General features: G+C 37.0%; 1 protein-coding gene across 12 annotated transcripts in view; it reads left to right on the plus strand.

Annotated features, from left to right (window-relative positions):
* The window catches only part of ANAPC10 (anaphase promoting complex subunit 10), a 158,485-nt gene that overhangs the window by 46,642 nt on the left and 88,339 nt on the right, over positions 1-23,504 (plus strand). For 9 of the 12 annotated variants that reach the window (XM_037496241.2, XM_037496242.2, XM_037496240.2 and 6 more), the window contains one exon: positions 19,210-19,384. In XM_037496241.2, the coding sequence (XP_037352138.2) occupies positions 19,210-19,384 (175 nt within the window). Of the gene's footprint in view, positions 1-19,209; positions 19,385-23,504 lie in introns of those variants that run through there. The other 3 variants (XM_054689899.1, XM_054689901.1, XM_054689900.1) reach the window with 2 other exon arrangements.

A 23,504-nucleotide genomic window follows, 5' to 3' on the forward strand; every position in this document is an offset into this window, starting at 1 on the left:
ATGCAAAATGGTGCCGCCATGTTAGATGACAGTTTAGCAGTTTCTATAAATCAAAGCACACTATCATCGTAAACAACTATGGCCATATGACCTGGCAAACTGCTGCTTGGTATTTATTGACTTGACTGAATTGAAAACTTATATCCACACAGAATCCTGTGCACAAATGTTTATAGCAGCTCTATTTAAAACTGCAGAAACTTGGGAGCTGAACATCCTTCAGCAGGTGAATCGATTAAGCTCTGGTACATCCAGACAGTAGAATATTATTCAGCACTAAAATGAAATGAACTGTGAAGTCATGAAAAGACATGGGGAAAACTTACATGCATCTTACTAAGTGAAAGAAACCAATCTGCAAAAGCTTCGTACTTTATGATTCCAATGACATAACATTCTAGAAAAGATAAAACTGGAGACAGTAGAAAGATCCGGGGTTGCCAGGAGTTGGGGTTTGTAAGAGGGGTGGTGAAACACTGGATTTTCAGGCCATTGAACATACTATATGATACTGTGATGATGGATACGCATCATTCTACAAACTCAATGTATAACACCAACACTGATATCAATTATGGATTTTTGGTGATTATGACATGTCATTCTAGGGTCATATGCTGTAACAAATGCAGCACTCTAATGAAGGAGAATGATGGGAGAGTTTTGCTTGTGTATTAGGGGAGCAGAGGTGTATGGGAAAGCCCTGCACCTTTCTCTCAGTGTTGCTGGGAGTCTAAAACCAATTAAAAAAAAATTTTAAAGTGTGTGTGTGTGTGTGTGTGTGTGTAAACTATATATTCTCTACCCCTCTCGCCGTCACTCAGGATAAGAAGTTTTCTTAAGGTTTTATTGGCATTGCGCTCATATGAAATTAATAATTATAGCATACTGGCACCTTGTTTTTCCTGCTTCTTTCCTGAGACTAGATACTTGCTGCAAGACAAATAAGATTTCATAATAAGGAGTATCCCAGTATTTTTCCTGTAGGAAAACATCTCTGATTTCATAATAGAATTCAATAAAATTATAACAAATTTTGACCTACTAACTACTAACATGCTGTTTTGGTATATTAGCATATATATTTTTTCTGTAATTAGGAAGCCACTTTGAAAATACAGAGGTTCTGTGTAAAATATTTAGACTAAACATTATTATTTCACTTGAATTTTAAAAATCCCAGTAAAAATGATCTTGTATTCTCTAAGTTACTGAGTTTCAAATTTGCAGAGTTATCTTAAGTATTTGGACTCAGTTAATACATGTGAAGTTGAGGAAAAGGTATTGTGTGATTATTTCATAATAGTGTGCTTACAGTAAATTGTTTTTCAGGCAGAACATACCAACCTTCAAGACCCTGTTTTTATTTTTCCCTCTCATTTTACTTAGTTGTAGTGAATATGGGCAGTCGATACATGTTCTTTGCATGTAATGTCTGGGTTTTTTTTTTTTTTTTTTTACAGTAACCATATACAATAACAACTGTGGAGATGCACTTATTTCTCTAATTGCCGTTTCTTTGAGACTGATGAATAGCCTGTTTAAAAAAATATACATCCATTTTTATTGTTCACTATGCATTATACTCATTTTAGATATAGTTTCTAAAATATCCAAACTTAATCTTAAAGCTTTATTTTCTGATTGATGTTTAATGAATTATAGCAAAGTCATAAAAAATAACTGCATTGCCAGTAGTCTTAAAAGCTTATTCTTGGCTCTTCAGACTGTTCTTCCAAAAGTTGAATTTCCTACTTGCAATTTGGGAACTGCTTGAAAGGCATGCATGTTCTTTAGCTATTATAAATATTATACTTTGGCAGCATTATTTTATAAAACTGTTTTTATAGGATTTCGCTTTAGTGTTAATCCGTAGACTACATCGAAACACATTAGGAAATTTGTTATTGTAATTCTGTTAGGAATATTGTTGAAGATGTAGTTTACCGTATCATAAAGCAGCCTTGTCTGCAGATGCAGAGTTAACAGTCCCTTCAGATCTGAATTCAGGAAAAGCAGCTTGGTTTTTATTACTGACACACACACACACACACACGCACGCACGCGCGCGCGCACACACACCCACACACACACACAACCACCCCCGTTCTTCTGCTCAAGAAGGGAGTTTGAAAGATGTGAAAAACCTGCTTGCTGTGAGGGGGCAGTGGGCAGGGGGAGAAGCAGCTCAGCTTTGTTTGTCACGAAAGAGGGTTTTAGTGGCTGCACTGCAGTTAATTTGCGGATGTGATTAAATGGACTTAATGAGAGCTCTTCGGAATCCAACCTGCACTGGTAGAAGAGTCTATATACGTTGTCAGAACTAATCATGATAGCTGCTTTGCTTTGACCACCATGAGCCTGGGAGCCAAATTTGTGGCCTAGTAGACAACAGCAGAAGGGGACGATCAGTGCACGGAAATACATGTTTTGTATTTATGCAGAAAGAATATAGGAATTTATACTTTATATATTTATATAAATATACATTATATATATTGTCATTCTTTGGTATATTATTAGCTGCTAGCAGCCTTTGATAGCGTCCACTAGCAGAGGGACATTTTCTGTCTTGATCACCCTCGTGCCTAAGTACCTGGCACATGAGTGTTCAGGTAATGTTTGTGCAGTTTTCCCCTGCAATCGCCCTTGCGTTTATTTATTTTAGAGATAGTGGGTGGGCGTCTGTTTTAGCTTTACTGAAGAGAAGGTCCAAGGCGAGTTCTTAAATGATTCTACTCTGGCAGTCTCACTTTCTGGCCTAAGCGTGTGGTCTTCTGAAAGGGAATATAACTTACCTTGGAGAACCTAGGGGGCTCATAACATGTCTCTTATCATGGCCCGAAGGTGATAAGCTCAGCTTAAGTGTGATAAAGAGGGCACTTGAGGGAGGGAGAACTGCCTGAGAAAGGGAAAGAAATCTCTGCTTGCCTTCATTCTTCCACCTTAGTATTTGGGTAGCTGCTTCACATTTAAGATTATGAAAGATAAAAATCAAGGTAACATTTTTCTCAGCTGGTTTGTAAAATCTAGGTCTTAAATTTAGCTTTGTCCATTTATTTATTTATTTATTTATTTATTTATTTATTTATTTATTTATTTATTTATTTTTTAGATAGAGGCATGTTTTATTTATTTGTTTGTTTGTTTTGTTTATACATGCACTGGGTACAGTCAGAAGCGCAGGAGGGTGAGAGAATTCACCAGAGCCAGAGCGGGAGCAGAGCAGGCAGAAGGACCGAAGTACACTGCTGAGGGGAGCAGCGGGTTGCAGGAGAGGTCTGCGCGCCATGTGGGACCCTCCTCCAGTGGCCGGGGAGCAGCCCGGGATCGAACAGGCGCCGCAGAGGTCGCCGGCAGCTTCGCAACCCAGCGCTCAACTGCTGCGCCACTGGGGAGGCCCTTAGCTTTGTCCATTTAAAAGTACCATTTCTCAGAGGAAAATGAGTAAAGGGCATTGAGATATCCCCGCTTGTGAACGTACTTCTCTTATATGAAGAGTTACCTTGTGGTAAGAGAATTGTCTAAAGCAAATACAGAACTCCAATTTGAACTTTTCTGTTGACTGAGATCAGGATTATCAGCAGTGTGGAATTATGACTCACGAACTCCATTTAACCTGCAGTGCAGTCATTTGACACTTGATACTGCTCCCCTAGGGTCGTGTTGTACTGGCCATTGAACGCAGAGTTCTCTAACCTTGGCTCACAGGGGCAGAAACCCAGTCTGTTTCATAAGCTACAATCTGGGTTTAAAATATTTTATTCAGAGTGGGACAGAAGGATGAGACTTAAGCCAGAGGAAAGAACATGTTTTAGATCGTCTATGCCACATGCTGCTTTAATCGTGGGTTTTGGCATCTGTCAGACTAGAGGTAGCATCTTGGTCCCATCATTCCTTTATTTTGTGAGATGGGGTGATTTCTCTGTCCTTTTTCAGCCTTTGTTTACTTACTTTCAAAATGAGGATCACAATACCTATCTTGTTTGGTGGTTGTACAGGTTAAGTGAAGTAAGCTGGATGAAAACACTGCAATACACCAGATGACATAGCTGCTTCTTAGCGTAAGATTTTTCCCCTGTACTTATTGCTCCTTTGGTGTGTGATGACTGCTGGCTTCATTCTTACTCATAAGGCTATATCAGTTTGGAAAGTGCTAGATAAATGTGTTTTTATTTTTAAGACATGTTCTAATAATAGAGTATTTAGGATGTCTTAGATTTAGTTCCTTACTGCCAGATCTAAGCATGAACTTTTTTTAATTTAATATTATTTGGCATTTCAGTGTCAGTTGTTGTCAGTTGAATTGGACAGAGCATATATCCCATGCAGCCTAACTTTTTGGTTTTTTTAAATGAGATTTCCATCTCATTGGTTAAATTTACAGATTTAATCCTTTGGAACTACAGCATCAATACCATTATTTTGTGATGTTGGTAAGGGGATAGTTCAGCAATTTTAATCTTTCTGTTATAATCCAGTTAATACATAAAATCTGCTAAGGTCACATGTGGGTTTATTAGGGCCAAAATATTAGATCTTTCTTTACTAAGGTCATAATTTACTATCTTGATACTTCCTTTGGTTCTGTATTCTGTTTTTGAAATCTTTTGTGCCAGTGGGATTTATTTTAAAAAATGGATGGCTCTGAGTGCTACTTCTTTTTTTTTTTTTTTAAAGATTTATTTTTATTTATTTATTTATACAAGCACTGGATACAGTCAGAAGCACGGGAGGGTGAGAGAATTCACCAGAGCCAGAGCGGGAAGCAGAGCAGGCAGAAGGACCGAAGCACACGGCTGAGGGGAGCAGCGGGCGGCAGGAGAGTCTGCACGCCATGTGGGACCCTCCTCCGATAGCTGGGGATCGAACCGGCACAGCAGAGGCTGTGGGCAGCTTCGCAACCTGGCGCTCAACCACTGCGCCACCGGGGAGGCCCTGAGTGCTACTTCTTAGCCCTCATGCTTTATCTGCAGGGTGTAGTCTTTTAAAGTAACACAATAATTATAGCAATAAATTTAAAGACTAAGGGCATATAAATGGGCATTTAGAAATGTTACCAGTGCACATCTTAAGTGCCATGACTTTTGCCCAATATTTTCAAATTTCTATACTAATTACACAAATATTTTTTAACATCTCCCTTAAGCAGTGAATGAAGCCCAGCGAGTCACTCCCGCCAATCCAAAGGCTCCCGTAGCAGTGTTATGGGTAGTAATGAGTTTTAGAAATGCCAGGCATTTGCTTTTAGGGCAGTTTGGCCTAACAATTGAACAAAATGCTTCTGTTTGAAATTTGTAAAGTAAAAACAGAGGTAATCACAGTACAGTTTTGCTAGAACATATGTTAAGTTGGCTCAGTAGATCAGATAGTTTCTTTTTTTTTTTTAATTACTGTATGAAAAAGTTACCCATCTTTTAAAAAAAATCCTTCTTTGCAGAGAAATTGATACCTTGACATTTGTGCTATTAAAATAATTTTTTACCTCTTTGTGACCCAGCAAAATAGATAATACTTTTGGTTTAGAATCGGGGAATATTGGGTGTGACAGCTTGGGTGAGTTTGTGTGTATGTGAGCGGGTAATGTATGGGTGCAAGCCTTGGTGTGGAAGATCATGTGTGCATTCATATGTGTGAGAGTGCATTTATGTTAGAAGTGATAGGAAAAAAAAAGTGGAGTTTAGTCTTACTGTTAATAAAACTTTAGTGTTGATATAATTATGAGGACATCAAAACACCCTATTTCTTTCATCCATTTCCTCACTAATATCTGGATATCATTATCTTATAGAATGGTTTTGAAATTTGGCAGTGTTCTGTAGTCCAGTTATTGTAAGATACTGGGAGATGACTGGAGATCATGTGACATCTTTTAGGCTGTTGAAAGACCACAATTTGGCAAACTAGGCAGATCTGGTTTCAAATCTCAAATTTGCCACTTATTAACTGTGTGAAACTTGGAACATACTTAGCCCCTCTGTAATCTCAGGTTCCTCATACATAGTAGAACAGAGATAACAATGCCAGTTCCATTGGATTCCTGAGACAAGTAAGAGAAAGTTTAAAATTTGCATGGTACTTATATTGTGTGTCACATAGTCAATACTCAAATGTAGAACCTCTTTTTTTAAAGATTTATTTATTTTTGAGTAGAAGAGCTGGGGTGTAGGCCAGAGGTGTGGGGAGGCAAGAAGATACCACCAGAGACAGAACGGGGAGCAGAACAGGCGGATCTACTGAAATACACCACAAAAGGGAGCAGCAGGCAAAACAGGAGAGGTCTGCTGCCCCATGTGGGTTAGCTCCCTGGCCAGGAATTGAACCCAGGCCTTGGTGGTGGTAGTGCTGGGCCCCAACCCTTAGACCACCATAGAGGCCCTAGAACTTCCTTTTATTTGTGTTTTTAAAAATTAAAAAGGGCCTCCCTGGTGGTGCAGCAGGTTGAGCACAGTGCTGTGAAGCTGTCCGCAGCCTCTGCAGCACGGGTTCAATTTCTGGCTGGCCAGAGAGATTCCCACATGGCAAGGCAGACCTCTCCTGTCGCGCCCGCTGCTCCCCTCAGCAGTGTATTTCGGTCATCTGCCTGTTCTGTTCCCTGCTCTGTCTCTGGTGAATCCTTTCACCTTCCTGTGCCTCTGTCCTGTACCCCAGCTCTTGTATAAAAATAAATAAATCTTAAAAAAAAATTTAAAAAATGACAAGTTTTTTTTATATTTAAAGTAAAATATAAATTTTCACTACTGGGAGAGTAGTAGTGCTTTCTGCATCTTGGGAGAAATCTTGGTGAGAGCACTGGGTATTTATTGCTTATTAAGGGTTCTTCTACCCTTTATTTCAGTGTATAAACCATATAAGCAAACATAAGCATAATAGCTGGTTATTGTTTTTAAAAAGCTTCATGTTTATGGTGAGTTTCCACAAACTGGAAATTGCTCTGTGTAATATGTATATCATAAATAAATCAGTTCATTTTGGGGAAAATGTAGAGTTTTGATCAAATAGTATACCACCTAGGGGAAAATGACATGACTATGGTATGTTAGTAAGATAAACTTAAAATCCCATTAGATACCAGTGTTGTCATGTTTCTGAGGTTAATTGGCCGCTTTTAGTTATAGGTTATGAATGGTCCCACTTGAATAATCCGCCAAGCTATCAGGCAGAAGAGCAATACTTCACAGGACTAATTGACCTTGTCAGTATAATAGAAACACTTACAAATAAAATTCTCTTTGCCAACAACGTTGCAAATGAAAGCCCCAGAAGAAACTGTTATGTCCTGTAACTGTCCTGGAATGTTATGATTCAGTTCGCAGGCTGTGGGTGGAGGTGGGTCATGGTGAGTGGGAGTTGGAGGGAAGGAAACATTGGGGCAGGAAGGAGCATTTTGGAGGGAAATGAATCAGGCAAAATGTCAGAGAGAAATCTGTTTTAGACATGATTTTAACGGTCCTGAATCTCTTAATAAAAGTAGTGTCTAAATGTTTTATATTTCCACCCTTCTGTATCTGAAGCCCTTTTGTGAGATCTGATAGTCATTATTGCATTGATACTGTTTGGGCACCAGTGCATCCTTGAATTTCAAATGCTTTTTCATGTGTGTGTGTTTTTGTTATAGGTTTAGGATTTGTGCCAGAGTGGGAGAAGGGTGCAATGTTGGGAAGAGACAGAGAACATTCTCTCCGTGGCAAATTTCAAAAATTTGTTTCTTTATTTTTTTTATTTGGTAATGATGAAAACCATGCATTTTATTATAAAGCTCCCAAAGCAATATATCCATCTAACTTACAGAAAGTAAATGTTAGTCTTTAAAGGAGAGAAAAAAAGAACTTCAGCTTAAGACTCACTTTAGGTAACATGGATCCCAGCCAGCTCTGAGACACTGTGTGGCAGACACCGGCCTTGGTTGTAATACTGCAGGAGGGTCAGGGTAACAGCCTGTGCATTTTCTTTTTAAAAAGGCATCTTTTACATTGTAAGGAAAAGACAGTTAGATTGTTAAATGGGCTTCAAAAATAGTAATAAAAAGAGATTTATAATGGAAAGAATTGATGGTATATTTCACCTAGCGTACGAAAGACAATGTGTAATAAGGGATTTTGTGGTTTTACAGCTCAGTGCATGTGTTTGAAAGCTGTTCTCTCAGCAACGTGGGTGGCAGGTTATGCTACCATATAATGTATTGTAGTTGGCTCTCCACACTTGTCAGGGTTAGTGTTCAACCATTCGGAAAATTTTCCCATTGTTCTATCATGTGAACCAAGACTAGTGTTGAATTCCCAATAACTTACAAAAAAAAAAAAAAGGTTTAATTAGAAAGTTTGAAATTTGATTACATCTTATTTATTTTGATGGAGTCTTTATATTTTAATATTCTATTTATTGCAGTTATTTTTTCAGTCAGAAGGAGATACCAAAATCAGAATTTCATCTTTTTCTTTTCTAAATAGCTTTTATAGAAATTTGTGTATTGGATCTTGCCCTTTTTTCTGTATTAACACTCTATTTCCATCTTAAGCATTTCACTTTAGATGGACCATGGCTCTTGGCAGCTAGTGCATTTTCAGCAAATAATACTGTTTCTAGTAAGAGTTGCAGAGAAAAAAAAAACTTAGTGTGAGGTCCTTGTAAACTGAACCTTTGGAACATTACTTTATTTCTCCCCCCCTTTTGTGCTTCTTTGCTATTTGTGTAATGGTTATAAATTACGTCGTTTGAAAAGAAGAATTAAAAACATTTTGTTTTGTTATTTTTGTATTTGTTTTTTTTTTCTTTACCTGTTATTTTAAAGATACATAGAGAAATAAGCAATTATAGTATTGAAATTCCATTGTGCCAGCACCTCCAGAGCATAATCCAAAAAACCCAGAAAGCCGCCTGCTGGGTTGTCTGTGGTGTGCTGTGTGAACATCAGTGTCTGCTGTTCACACGTCATTTTTTTACTGAAAGTTCCTCTTGAAATAAAGACTCTGTTTTCTGAGTGTAGCGAGACATTTGTTGGTGCTATATTTTAAATTTGTGCAGATTTCTGTTTATAGGCTAAGTTGTCATAGATGTATATTACACAATTGTCACGGGCACATCAAGAAATAGAGAAGAGGTTGTATGTTTAAGTGCCGTAAAATAGTGAAAACTTTTAAATGAAACTATAAAGTACTGAAGGTGAGAAATGAGCTTTTGTTGAAGATATGTACAAAGGATTGATTTCAGTGCTGACTTTTGCCCTTTAAATCCATTTTATTTTTACAGTGAAGTGTATCTTGGCCGAAGAATATAAAAATATCATAAATTTGTCCTGTATTTCACTTGAAATCCAGATACTTAGATATGGTGACGTCTTGATAATGTTATCTTGTGTTATTAGACTTTTCAAGTAATCTTAATTATGAAATATGTTAGAAAGTATGTTTATGGATCCTCAGATTAATTTTTTCATTTATAATCTTATTCACTTCATTCATTTTTACCCTCACTATGCTGCTGAGTATCAGTTAGACACACAGAACAAACTTGCAAAATGTAGTTCAGTGTTGGCAGCCTTAACTTTTTCATGCAGACTCATAAAACATCAAAAAGAAAGTATTCACCAAAAAATATTGGAACTTTAGATTTAAGTTCCGTGAAGTAAAAACTGATGCCTGTAGTCTCCCAGGTTTATCTGAATCAGTAGACATCATTTATTGTTTTCTTAGAAACTTTACAGAAGATTAAAAATGAGTAAATATAGACATCTTTGCTGAAACTGGTTTTTTCATCAAAGTATAATTTAAAAATATATATATGTACATGTAATTTCAAGTTTGTGCTCACTCTGAATTTTACTGTTTCTTAAGCCATTGCAATGCAGTTTTACATTTCATAACAATTGTATGAACCTTTTAATTAAAATTATTTCTTCTGATTATTAGGGTAAGATTACTGTCTATCTGGGACCAATAATTACATTTAATCAACAGATCCAGTAGAGGATGGTGCTTGCTGATCTCTCACATGTTCTCTTCAATTTGCTTCTTATTAGTTGTCTTAACCTTTCTTTCAGTCCAGTGGACGGAAGAGATTGTCATCCAAGCAAGATATATCTCACTTGTGCCTCCCGCAAAGGGAAGAAAAAGCACCAAGCCCTTATGTTAGCTTTCTAAGGGCCTAAGGCTCCCGAGTCTCCTGATTGCCACGAAGCCTAATTGCTCACAGGGCAACCTGGCGCACTGCCACTTCCCCACTGAGCTGTTTGTTGGTGCTTGTGAATGGAACAAAAATGTCTTTGCTTTTTCTGCTCAGTTGTCACTGATTGCAGTTTTAGGAAAAGTTAACGTTTTTCTCAAAATGATGGTAGTTCATGAAGTCAAACTTTTAATATCTAATCAGATATAGCAGTTTTAGTGCTTTTAAATTCATGTGACATGAAATTTACTACTTCTTACTCCAGGATATTCATTTTGTATAATGTCACCTTAACCATTCTAGACAGATGTTCTAGATTTAGCTAAACACGTTTGAAAATAAATTATGAAGGGGTTTTGGGGGGGTTTTTGGGGTACTTTTGTGAACAAAGTCTGTTATATATGTCTTCATATGTATATGAATTATGAGGCCACTGGAAATCTCAGATCTTGCAAGCAAAGGTATGTGTGGGGGGGAGGGGTCTGTTTTGGCTGTTTTAAAACCCTATTGTATATTAGGTTTTTACCTCTGCGTAGACCTGTAGCAAGAACTTCATTTGTTCCCATTGTCATGCTTTGCTCCTGTGCTCTGTAACTAATAGGAATCAATGGGTGCTGTGGGACTTTCACACAGTTGAGTTACTTTCTTCTTTTCTTCCCAGACCCTTCAGATTTCCCCATCTCTTTAAAGCCTATGTAAAATTATAGCTTTTTGATTTGTCAGTCGTCACTTGTATTTATCTCAGAGTATATTCTTTTTTTATTGCAGTCAGACATACTTTAAGAGTACTTTATTACTTTCATTAAGTAAGTTTTGGCAGGAAAATTACTATTTAATCCTGGGACCATCCTTCATAGCTCGGTGACCCCTGACAAATTACAGGTTTGCCCCACTATCCAAAAGGAGAATGTTCCTATTTGGTATGATTGGGTCCTGGGTCCTGGGAACATTATTATCATCAATTTATATGGAAGAATTTTTGAGCTTTCCCAGAAATGAAAAATAACCTATAAAATCATAGCAAATAGACATTCTACTTTCAAATAGTAGGGGACACCTGTATGTATCCTCTCTATGAACTTTAGATCCCTCAGCTGTGAATTAGGGATGTAGCGTTGGGATGATTAAAGCAAATGGATGTTAAGTGCATGGCTCATGGTGGTAGCTCAAGAAATGGTGGCTAAAGGAGCAAAGCCTTGAAAACTGGTCATGTTTTTATACTCCATAAAAAATACACTAATACGCTTTTCTACATAATCTCATGAAATGGGGAGTTTTAGCTACATGTAATTACTGCATTTATACTTACATCTTTAGTTAATTAAGATTCAGAGCATGGGCTTTGGAGTCATCTGCTGGGGGTTGAGTTTCTGTTGCATCAGTTAAATATGAACCTTGGGACATGAGCTTCTCTGTGCCTCAGAGTTCTTGAGCATCAAATGAAGATGAGGACAATGTACCTTATAGGACTGTGTGCAGTGTACCTTGGAACTATATTGCTAATGTGTACTTCAGGTTACCTTCAACTTTTCCTTGTTTTGAGTATTTATTTACTATTAAGATTTATGTTGTTATAATGACGGTTTCCCTTTTATTTTACTGTGCCTTATGAATTACTCCTGCTTATGAAAAATCGAAATTTGTGTGTATTTGCATAAAGTTTGCTCATATTTGTTATACATACAAATTCCACTTCGTTTTTGTTTTTGGGTAAATGAACTGTGCATCACTTTGTTTTAGAGTTCTTTTAACAGTGAATCATAATTTACTTGGAATGTCAAGGACTAGGAAATAGAGAAACCTCATTAGAGCACAGTGAATTTTGCGATTGTGTGCTGGAGTTTCTGCAGTTGCTGCTTTTGTGTGCTTAGTGCTCCTGCCACAAAGTCCCTAACACCCACACAGTTTCTATGTGTGTCTCTTACCTCGTATAAGAAATAGAACTTTATGAGCATCTAAAATCTCTTCATTGCCCTGTCAAAACCTTCTACCCTTTAGAAGTAGCCACTGCCCCATTAATTATAATTATTGATACTTTCCTTAGCTTTTTCTAGTGTTAACCTGTGTATGCATCCTTAAGCAATAGTTTAGTTTCTGTTTTTGAACTCTTAAGTGGTTTAGACTTTATTGTCAGATTTCTCTCTTTGCCAACTTGGTGAGTCTTAGTCTTTATCAGCTGCACTAACTTTGAATTTTTTAAGTTTAATCCTTTAAGTGCATATTTACTACATAAAACTATGTACATAGTCTAAAAGGCTGAAAGAATCACAATAGCATTTACAACACCAGCACTTCTCTTCCTATCCCACACACTGTTCCTTCTTTTGCAGCAATCTCTCAGTTACTTTGCTCCCCCACCCCCACTTTTCTTTTAGGATTGCTTTCCTTTTTTTTTTTTTTAAGCTTTTTATTTTATTTTATTTTTAAAAGATTTATTTATACAAAAACCGGGGTATGGGCCAGATGTGTGGGAGGATGAGAGGATTCTCCAGAGACAGAGTGGGGAACAGAACAGGCAGACTGACTGAAGTACACTGTTGAGGGGAGCAGTGGGCGAGACAGGAGAGGGCTGCTTGCCATGTGGGTTGCCCGAGGCCAGCGGGATCGAACCGGTACTGCAGAGGCTGCGGACAGGTTCACAGCGCTGCACTCAACCACCTGCGCCACCAGAGAGGCCCAAACTTTCTATTTTAAAATGGCGTCTATGCATGGACATCTGTGATAGATAGAGGTATATGTAATTTTACATATTATGTGTGCATGTATCTATACTTACAAACATGATCTAGTCGTATGTTACTATGAAACATCAGGATTTTTCCCTATAATCCCATTTCTTCTCTCACATGCTTCCTCTTCATCTTCTACTATAGTTTTTGTGGTGTTTGCAGAAATCATTGTGTACTTTTTCACTATAATGACCGTGTAAGTATTGTTTATGCCTGCATCAGGCATGTCTTGTCATATGTTTAAGTTACCTCTTTCGGCATAATTTTATTTTTCTTGAATCAATAGCTGCCTCATTTTTTCTTATTTTTTAAAGATGTTATGAATTATCAATAGATCCCTCTGTTCTCTGACAGGTCTGTGAAATATCTTTTAAAACAGTCACACATACTCTCTCAGGTCCACCTTTTTTCTTGGAAACATCCCTCTTGGGCCTGCGTCAGTGAAAATTCATCCAGAAACGATGTGTGTGTGTGTGGGTGTCTGTCTGTCTGGGGAGTAGTTGAGTGGTGGTAAGTAATAAGGGATTTATTACAGGAATGTTAGCGAACAGTGGGTAGGACTAGGTTAAAAGAATCTGTCAGGTTAAATGAATTCTTGTTTTCATGTCTCCTGCCAGAGCTAGAGTTTCCTAGGGCAGAAAGTCAAACATGGAGATGGCTGGGAGTGGGGAATGACAGGACAAGCTGAACCCACAAGCACGAACTAGATAAACTGGAATTTGTGTCCTCACTGCCTTCAACCTTGTGATGTGAGTGACCTGTGGAAGGAATGATGTCCTCTGTCACGGAGCAAACACACACCTAGCCCCCAAGTCAGAGGTGCTGCTGGAGGACCCAGGTGACGTAGGGCACTTGCAAGCCCAGCTGCTGCCCTGTGATGTGAGGTGAGCCTGCAGGTGGTGGTGCATGTGCGTTCTGCAAAGGCACCTATCTTGACTGGACTGAACGAGCAGAATGGCTCTCTTCACCTCTGCTCTCTAAATCTTGCATGAGAATATCTCTCATTCCACCTAAACAGAAACCTGCGAGGACGGGAATCCTGGAAAGAGGTCTAGGCCCACCAAGGTGACACATTACAGAGCTACTGCAGGTGGCCCAGAGAATGTGCCTCTCAGATCTCTTGCCATGAGGAGTTACTGGAGGCCCTGGCTGTTGCTCTCTGAACTCCATGGCCACGTTTGTGCCGAGGCCACGCTGCCCTCTGTCTGCCTCCAGCAGGGGAGTGAGCTCAGCAGGGATGCTCGAGCAGGCTTATTCCTGGGGAGTCTATTGCCTTGGCCTAGGAAGCTTCGAGATGGCCTTGCCGAACTTTCCTCGGAACCTCGCCCTAGTCTGACACATGTCCACCCAACCTCTCCTCCTTCCCGGTCTCCTTCCCCTGGGGTCAGACCTGCATTGCTGTCTGACAGCTCTTCCACACTCCCTGCACAGATGTTTCCTTTAATGAATTTTTTGTATGTCCGTCCTGGTGCCTGTTGGGAAGATCCAGACTAATAGCTGTTTTCTTAGGATGTCCCTTTAACATCATCCTGGGAATTCCCTTTCACCTTCTCTTTTGATAGATCCCTCGTCTCCTCGATCCCTGATCTTCATCTTTCTTGGATTACTTCCTTTCTTGGTGGAATGCATCTTCCACATGGGAGGTAAAATTATTGAAACCTGACATGACTGAAAACTTTATTTTAATATCACCCTCGAGGGATGATTTGGCTGGGTATGGAATTTTAGTTTGGAAAGAAGTTTCCATCAGAATTTTAAGCACTTTCTCCATTGCCTCACAATTTTCAGTGTAAATGTTGAGAAATGCAGTGTAACTGTTGATTACTGATGCTTACATACTAGGCCATGCTCTGTGTGTGTGTGTATGTATGTGTGTGCGCACATGCGTGCACACACACACACACATGCACACAAGCTTCCCTGATTGTGCGGTGCTCAGTAATTTCCATCCATGGGGGGAACCTTCCCTTTAGTTCCGAGGGTTTCGCTTATGCTTTTTCATATTTTTCCTTTCTGTGTTCTCTGTTCTCTCTTTCAAAATTCACATTCCTTAGCAGTGATTTTCCTCACTGCACCACTGATTTTCTCATTTTGTACCTCTTTTTGTTTCTTATTTTCCAAGCCAGTCATTTAACTTAAAATGTTTTGAAGCTTTGCTCTCAGACACACACGGCATATTGCCCCCGCCCCCTGCTTTTCAAAAGTTCATGTACCACTTTGCTTTTATGAAAAGACTATTTTCATATCTGTTTTTGCTAATTAAATCCGAAGAGGATTTTCATTTTTATAACAAAAGATGAAAAAATGGTAGTGTTCAGTGTTTTTTTTATAGCAACCATTTTAGAGGCAGCAGCACCCCAAGCTCCTTCCCTGGCAGTTGCTTCATTCAGGCTGTGAATTTATCATATTTCTGTTTGTACTATATGTTAGTGTCATTTTAGGTTTTATGTGTTATTTGGCATGGTTTGGTAGGTTAGTTTTTGGATCTGGGAATTCTCAAAAAATTTTTTTCCGTATAAATAAATGTAATTGTTTCTTTGCTTTACCCCAGTTTGGCTTATGAAAAGTTTTATGGGAAAGGTCTGCCGTTGGCTAGCTCTTGTCACCCTTACACTCAGAACTACGTGGCACTTCCAGTTTTAAAGATACCAGAGTGAATGCACTTGTTTCTGGTTGCCTTTTCCTTTCGGCGTCATGGATTTATACAGTCTTCGCATTTCTCAGTTGTTATTTTAGTTGAGTTTTGGAGTCCACTGTTTCCGAAACTGTTTTTCAAAACATTTGTAAATTAATCAAAGTGGTGTTGCTTAAGGATTAATGAGTGATTAGATATATTTGCTGAACAGAAAGTGTATTAATTTCCAACAAATCGATGATTTTCTCTCATTGCACTTGTCAGTTTCCAGTTCCCAGGACAATGTAAGGAATTACTTTGTTGAATGAATCAACACTTCTTACTACTGGATTAGAGCTGTAATGTTTTGACACATCATTGTTTGGAAAGTTTGAGGGCAAAACACTTTATATGTGTTTCTATACTTGTGTGTTTTCTAGTGGTAAGAGAGAGTCGAGAAAAGGCATAAACCTAACTGGAATCTGAAATTAGCATTTAGGGTTCAGGCTATGGGCATTGGAAAGTGGAAGCAAGGTAACTGAGTAGCGTTATTCGCATCATTAACTGTGAGTGTTCAGATTCTGATAACTTATAAAAACACAAGCAAAATCCTGGTAAGAGAGTGGGGTAGTTTCTGAACTTGAGGCTTATAAAGAAAAATTAGAGTTAAGGAACTCAAGGTCTCAGACCCAAAATTCATGTTTACAAATATAAAAATAACCACGGAACTAGAGTATATTGAAGGCATTTGCCCCATATTAAGTGGCATACAATTAGTATTTGTCATCTCATCGTCTTTGGGTTATTTCAGAGTTTCAGATATTTCTTGCACAGTGCAGATTGATTTTTTGTGCTATTGCAGATTATATGGCTAAAATATAGGTGAAGGACCATTCCAGTTAAGGCTGAAGAAGTAAGCAGAGATGAGACCATGCAGGGCCCAGAAACCATGTTAAAGAGCATGAATTAGTCTTTGTGTAATGACATACTCATGAAAAAATTTTCAAGTTTGCACCTTTATAAAATGACTCTGCTTCTAATCAGAGCTTAGACTGGAAGAAGGGAAAAAGTAACTATGGCAAGATGTTAATAGTAATCTAACAGCAGATATTGCTTCTTGCCTACATAAGGTTTCTCCATCTTTTTTTCCTTGCCAGCAGAGACCACTTTCCTCTGTAAAAAAAACAGAAAGTGCCTGATACTCCATTTTTGACTTCTCAGTTAATGTGCATTGCCCTGTGATCCAGACATAGCCAATACAATCTTAACTGGCTTCCAATACACTACAGCATTTAAAAAATACTATGCAATTAAGATCGAGTCTGTCAGAAACAATGGTTAAATTTATCTAAAACATTCTACTAGTAAGATGTTGAATTTAGAATTTTACTTTTACATTTTGTTCATTATTGACATTCATTTTTGTACATTTACTTGCAAAATGGACATTCCAACCAGAAGTGCTTTTCCAAATCTCTGAACTCCATGTATATTTATTATAATAATTTCCTGTTTCTGCTCTAAATAATACCACACACTTGGTGGCTTAAAACCACACACATTTTTGTCCTACAGTTCTGGACATCAGAAATCCAAAATAGACCTTATAGATTTAAATCACTGTGTCAGCAAGCTGCATTCTTTTCTGGAAATTCTGGAGGGGAGTTCTTGCATAGAGAGGCTGCCCTCTTTCCTTGCCTTGTGATCATGTAATTCAAACCTTTGATCCTGTCATCATATCTCCTCCTCTGTCTCTCCTGCCTTCCTCTTATCAGGACCTTTGACTTTACATTGGGCCCACTCTCATAATTTAGGATAATCTTCCCATTTCAGGATCTTTAATTTGATCACATCTGCAAAGTTCCTTTTGCCTTGCAAGTTCACATATTCATAGGTTCTAGGGGAAGACATGGACATCTTCCAGGGGCCCATTATTTTGCCTACCCCGTCTTTTATTTGGAATCATTTAGTGTCAGAGCTGGAAGGAACATTGAGTGATGGGGGGATAGGAGTGCAAATTCCCCCGTCCACCCAGTTGAAAATTCATGTATAGCACTGACTCCCCTAAAAGTTAATGATTCGTGTGCTGTTTATGAGAAACCTTACCAATAACAAACAGTTGATTAACACATATTTTGTGTTTTATATGTATTATATACTGTATTATAATAAAATAAGCTAGAAAAAAGAAAGTGTTACTAAGAAAAACAAAGGAAGAGAAAATACATTTACAATACTTTACCTTCTATACCATAAGTTATTTTGTCTGTTTACAAGAAAATCTGCTCTAAGTGAACCTGCGTAGTACAAGCCTGTGGTGGTCACAGTCACTTGTTTTTTTTCCTACTTGAAGAAACAATGAAGCCAGAGGTTGTTTCTCTGCCATTTAAGTTTTTTTTTTTTTTTAAATAAGGAACAAGCCTAGATTATGCTCTGTATGTTCAACTATACTTAGAACAATACCTTGAACATTTTAAGTACTTAATAACTATTTGTTGCCTGAATGAATAGAAGGTTATTTTATAGAAACCAGATATATCTGGTATCTGACTCACTCATTTTAAATTAGTGCTAATGGAAGTTTATAAAAAGTCTCTAAAAATAAAATATCACGAGGAGTTAGAGATTCATTTATTTTTATATTTGTAGTTAAAAGGAGGAAATCATATTGTCGTAAAAATAACTACCTTTTAAAAGATTTGGTTTTCTTTCTCTTAATCTATTTCTACTTCTCTATAAAAAAATGAAATAAGGAAGGAAAGAAGAAGAAACAGTGAGAAAGATTGAGATAAAAGGAAGAAGAAAAAAAGGAAGTAAAGAAGGAGGGAGAGAAGGAAAAAGATATAGTGATGTTCACTGAGTTGCTTTCTAGACATGCCTCATGGAGTTCAGATTTTGGTTTTTTTCCTCACCATTGCCTTTTGCCTATGTTGATAAGATGAACCAGTAGTTCTTTTGATAATTATCTTAATTATATAAGAAATTAATATATCTTTATAATAATTAAGATTATTCTCTTAATAAAGAATCAATATTCTTTTAAAATCTGTAACTTTGGGAAAATTTTTAGAAACCTAGGTCTCCCTTTTGACTTAAAATTTTCCTTTCATTGGTAAGAAAGGACAGTTTGGACTCTTGATTAAAATAAAATTAAAACGTAAAAATTTATCTGTCATTTCTTATGAAAAACATTAAAAATACAGATTTTAGGTTTAGATCATCATACATACTATTTGCCAAGGCAAAGAACTTTTAATAAGCATCAAAAGCATAATGACTGATTTTATTGTATTACTATTCTTATAATTTATGTAGAATCTGGTTTATTATTATATGAATTTGGATGTTTTAAATGTGGTCCTTGAAATAAAATAGACCAGAAATAGAATGCTAAATTCTTTTCCTATATGTATTATGATGATTTTCCACGGCTATTTAGACACATCTAATTCTAAGGTTGTATATTACACAAGTTTCTGTAAACACTAAGACTACATATATCTGTTTTGTGTACTAAGAGGGTACATGTAAAGTGTTTAACAGTTGTATAATGGACCATAATAAAGTACTCAGTAACTGGTAGTGGCTATTAATCCTATTTCTCAGTGAGCAAAATGTTATTTTAAAGCCACCTTCCGAGTACTTTTGCTATTATGGATTACATTCATTGAGTGAAACATAATCTGACTTTTCTTTTCTTGGCAGCAACTTGAATTGGTGGAACCAAGTGGCTGGATTCACGTTCCCTTAACCGATAATCATAAGAAGCCAACGCGCACGTTCATGATACAGATTGCTGTTCTGGCTAATCACCAGAATGGGAGAGACACCCACATGAGGCAGATTAAAATATACACACCTGTGGAAGAAAGCTCCATTGGTAAATTTCCTAGATGTACAACTATTGATTTCATGATGTACCGTTCAATAAGGTGACCTTAAAACTGATCAAAAGTCATTAAAGATCTTTATTTTATCTTGTCAGCATATCTTATATGATATATGATATCCTTATTGGAAAAACATCAGTTATTTTGCAATTTTGTATGCTTTTCAAAGTATTTTATTGTAACTTTGATAAATAAATTTTGGGTCTAGTTACTATCTTTATTTTCTTTATCACATAATAAAACTCAACTATGTTGCATTACTAAAATAGATTTGAAACCAACCATTAAATTTTTCATCATAAGAAAATCAATTGAACTGAAAACTTTAAGGTATACACCATATTTTATTAACCAGGTGGTGGTTTTTTTTTTTTTTTAAAGATTTATTTTTATATAAGAATCAGGGTACAGGCCAGATGTGTGGGAGTGTGAGAGGACTCACCAGAGACAGAGTGGGGAACAGAACAGGCAGACCAACTGAAATACACTGCTGGGGGAGCAGCAGGCGAAGACAAGAGAGGTCTGCTGTGCCATGTGGGGGTATCTTTGCAGCCGGCCAGGATTGAACCTGCACTGCAGAGGCTGCATACAGCTTCCCAGCACTGTGCTCAACTGCCTGCGGCCACCAGGGACGCCCTAGGTGGTGATTGCTAATAGTGATTGTACATTAGAGTAATAACTTATGACATGTTTGGGGGCAAAACTATGTTTTAATCAGTATTTTTAATAGGCCAAAATTACTCTTTTTTTTTTTCTATCCAGAGGAAGCTTACTGTTTTAATATCAGCTCTTTTATTAAAGAACAGCGCTCACATAATGTTAGCATTAGGTATCTGATGATAGTCATTGTCATTTGAGCAGTATAGATCGTCGTATCTTAGTTACTTCCATGAAATACTTTTAACCTTATATCCTGATACTGCGTCAGAGATTGCTAGTATAATCTGCTATTTATCTGAAATCTATTGCTGCTAAGGAAGAACTAGCTTCAATTTCATGTCTAACACTGAAGCTTTCCTTGAGGAATAATACATCTTGTGAAAATACTTAAAATATATGAAGTCATTACATCTTAAAGGTGCTTATATGTGTTTTCTTTCTATGATTTAAGATGAGTAGATTTGAGTGTACCTACCCCCGTCTCACTCCCCCATCTCTATTACCCTGGGGGAGGATGATTATTTGGCCACCAAACTGCCCCATATTGCCTCCTGTTTGGGAAAGATTCCTCTGATTCTTGCATTGCTGGGTAGACTGAAGTCTTAACTAGTAAAGATTTTAAAATTCATGTGTTTGCTTTATTGTGGCAGAGTACTAATTTACATGGATACTATAAAAAAGGTTTCAATTTTCACCCAGCAAAATCTGTTCTTTTTCCTGTGAGTCTCACATTTTCATATCATTGTCTCTGAAATATTGAACATGATAAGTGATCTATAGGGCCACCAAAAAGTCTGGATGGATTATTTGGGGAGGAGGTGGGAATATTCATTATCCTGTTTGTGGATATACACATAAGCCACAACTTACCAAATTAAACACATTAAATATGTGTAGTGTATTGCATGTCAGTTTTACCTCAACAAAGCTTATTTAAAAATAGCTTATTCTCATGATTGCTTCCGCAGCACATATACTAAAAAAAAAAAGCTTATTCTATCTGTTCCACATAGGAATTACCCCAAAATGCTGGATTTGCAGTAGTTACATTTCATACTGTATAGAACCCAAGAATAAAACATTAAGTTTGAAACCATTTTAACAGTAAGATGACAGTAATTCATTGATATGTTGGTAATCAAGTATACATTTTTGGGCAGTTACAAGATTTAACTTTTTGATTTCACATGTAATTAAGTTTAAGACACTTTCAATATCTATTTAATACTTGGGGAAATACTGTCACATGGAACTCTATAAAATTGCAATTTTAAAATACCGCCGTTCATTGAAACTCATAAATACACAATTTTAAAAAGACTAATAGATAATGGGTATTGAATTAGATGTAGTAAGGAAACCAAGATAAATCTGATGTGGATCTTTCTAATTGCTTACAGTTTACTTGAGGAAATAAAAGATCTTTAACAAATCAAGTAAGAAATTAGAATGTTAAGATCTCTAATTGATTTATGGGAGAATAAAGGAAGATGTGGATGAAGCTAACGAAGACATTGTTGAGGAGGTGGGATTTTGGAAATGACTATTTGTAACATCAGCTAGTTAATCACTTTTCAAGCCTATTCTGAATCCAGACTATCTTTGTTTTTATGAGAGTAACAATTTGAAACAGATGATTTGTGTGTTTGGAATCCAGTCATGTTTTGTACATAACTCTCATTTGAAAGTTTGCAGTGATTAAAACACAGACAAATCCTGAAAAGTCATTTTGGATACCATGCCTTCTGTTCTTTTATCCTTTATAACTGTTAATTTTACAGATTAATAAGCTAGTTTGACTTTTCATGAGAATAAAATTTTATGAATCAAATATTTGATGTTTCTAGTGCTTTAGAAAATTGCTGCTGCTCTAAAATTCTTAATAAAATGTTGGCTTATGTGTCATCTTTAATTGAATTCTAGGTTATTAGTTTATTTCATTAATTACCTTTTTAAAATGACAAAATTTGCAAAATGGGTTACGTTAAAGCATTTGGGAAAATAATGCTTTGAAGTTGTGGTTGTCTGTGGACATTTTTGCTTTGTAGAGCTTTTGAACCAAGATTATCTTCCTTTGCCCACATTGTTCTGGCTTTTCCCGCTAATACTCCAACTCCCTAGAGTGTGGTGTTTGGAAACTTTGCTGTTTAAGGCCATTTACCAGCCTTCTACAAAGAAGCTCTCCGTGTTACTTGGTCTGCCATTTAGTTGGGTCTGTTTCCTTGCACTGGTATCCAGAAAGCCCTGGAGAGAGAAAGAGGATGAAGAAAACCTCAGGGACGCTTTCATTAATTATCTATGATAATGACGTACTCTATTAAACAGGACAAATCTTAAGGCTAATGAATTAGAAAAATTCCCACTATAAATAAATCTAAGAAAATGTCTACAACCCATGGCAATTTTATATGAAAAGTTATAATTATTTTTTGGTACTGTAAGGCAATCTATTTTGTTTCAACTTTATGTGAAAATAAATACCCTGCTTTCATTAATTGGTGGTGGGTGACTCCACCACCATTCTTTGTTTTCTCTTGTCTTCTCTGGCAAATAGAACTGGCTTGCTATTTAGCAAACATAAGCAAAATTGTAATTGGCCCAATGTAGAAGTGTTGTACCTGTTCATCAAGACTTTTTCTGAGTGAATTTTTATTTCTGGAATTGATTTTTCACTCCTTGTATGATTGAAACTCTAGTTTAATTTATCATCTTTGTCTTTTTACTTACTAATTTCGTGGCTGTAACTCTCCATAGATGTATTTCATGGATCGCCATAGAGTGTTCTTCCACTATGCACTTGCTTTTCTGATATTGAGAACAGTTTCCATGTGGTCCGAAAAGTGACCCCTGTGTAGACTTTATGCTGAAACTAGCTCTCCCCTTTACCCTGGCATTTGTCTATAGCTGGAGATCCAGATTTTAATAGATCATTTCCTGTTATTACTACAACTATCAAAATTCTGATTAGTTACCAAGAAGCAAAGTATCCAAAAGACCAAAGCATAAAGTTCAGCCAGCTGTTTTGTTTTTCAGCTGTTATAAGAATCACATGTTAAATGGTTATAGAGACAAATTAAACAGGGTAGCCTCACTAAAGGAAGGATAACAGGCCTCCAGCTGTTAAGTTATAACACTCAGGTGTTTACTAGAAACAAAGGGAAAGTATTATTTATTTAAAGCTAGTGCCCATGTTTTATGGTAGCAGTCAGTCACTAGTAGATTCCTGGAGGCTAGTCTTCATTTTTCATTTTTGTCTAAGTCATTTAGGCTGTTTAGAAAGAAACTGTTTTTTCTTGGACTGGTAATTGGGTGCAATTTTGACTCTTCTTCATCTTTCATTTTCAGTAACCCCAAGTCCTACAGAGTCTTTCACCACATTAATTACCACCTTTAGTTTCACCACATTCACATCATTCTAGGCCAACTGCTAGAAGCTCAAGCTGGACCATC

Source organism: Talpa occidentalis, unplaced genomic scaffold (assembly GCF_014898055.3).
Source record: "Talpa occidentalis isolate TD23 unplaced genomic scaffold, MPIMG_talOcc4v2.1 talOcc4.8, whole genome shotgun sequence".
Classification (NCBI taxonomy): Eukaryota; Metazoa; Chordata; class Mammalia; order Eulipotyphla; family Talpidae; genus Talpa; species Talpa occidentalis.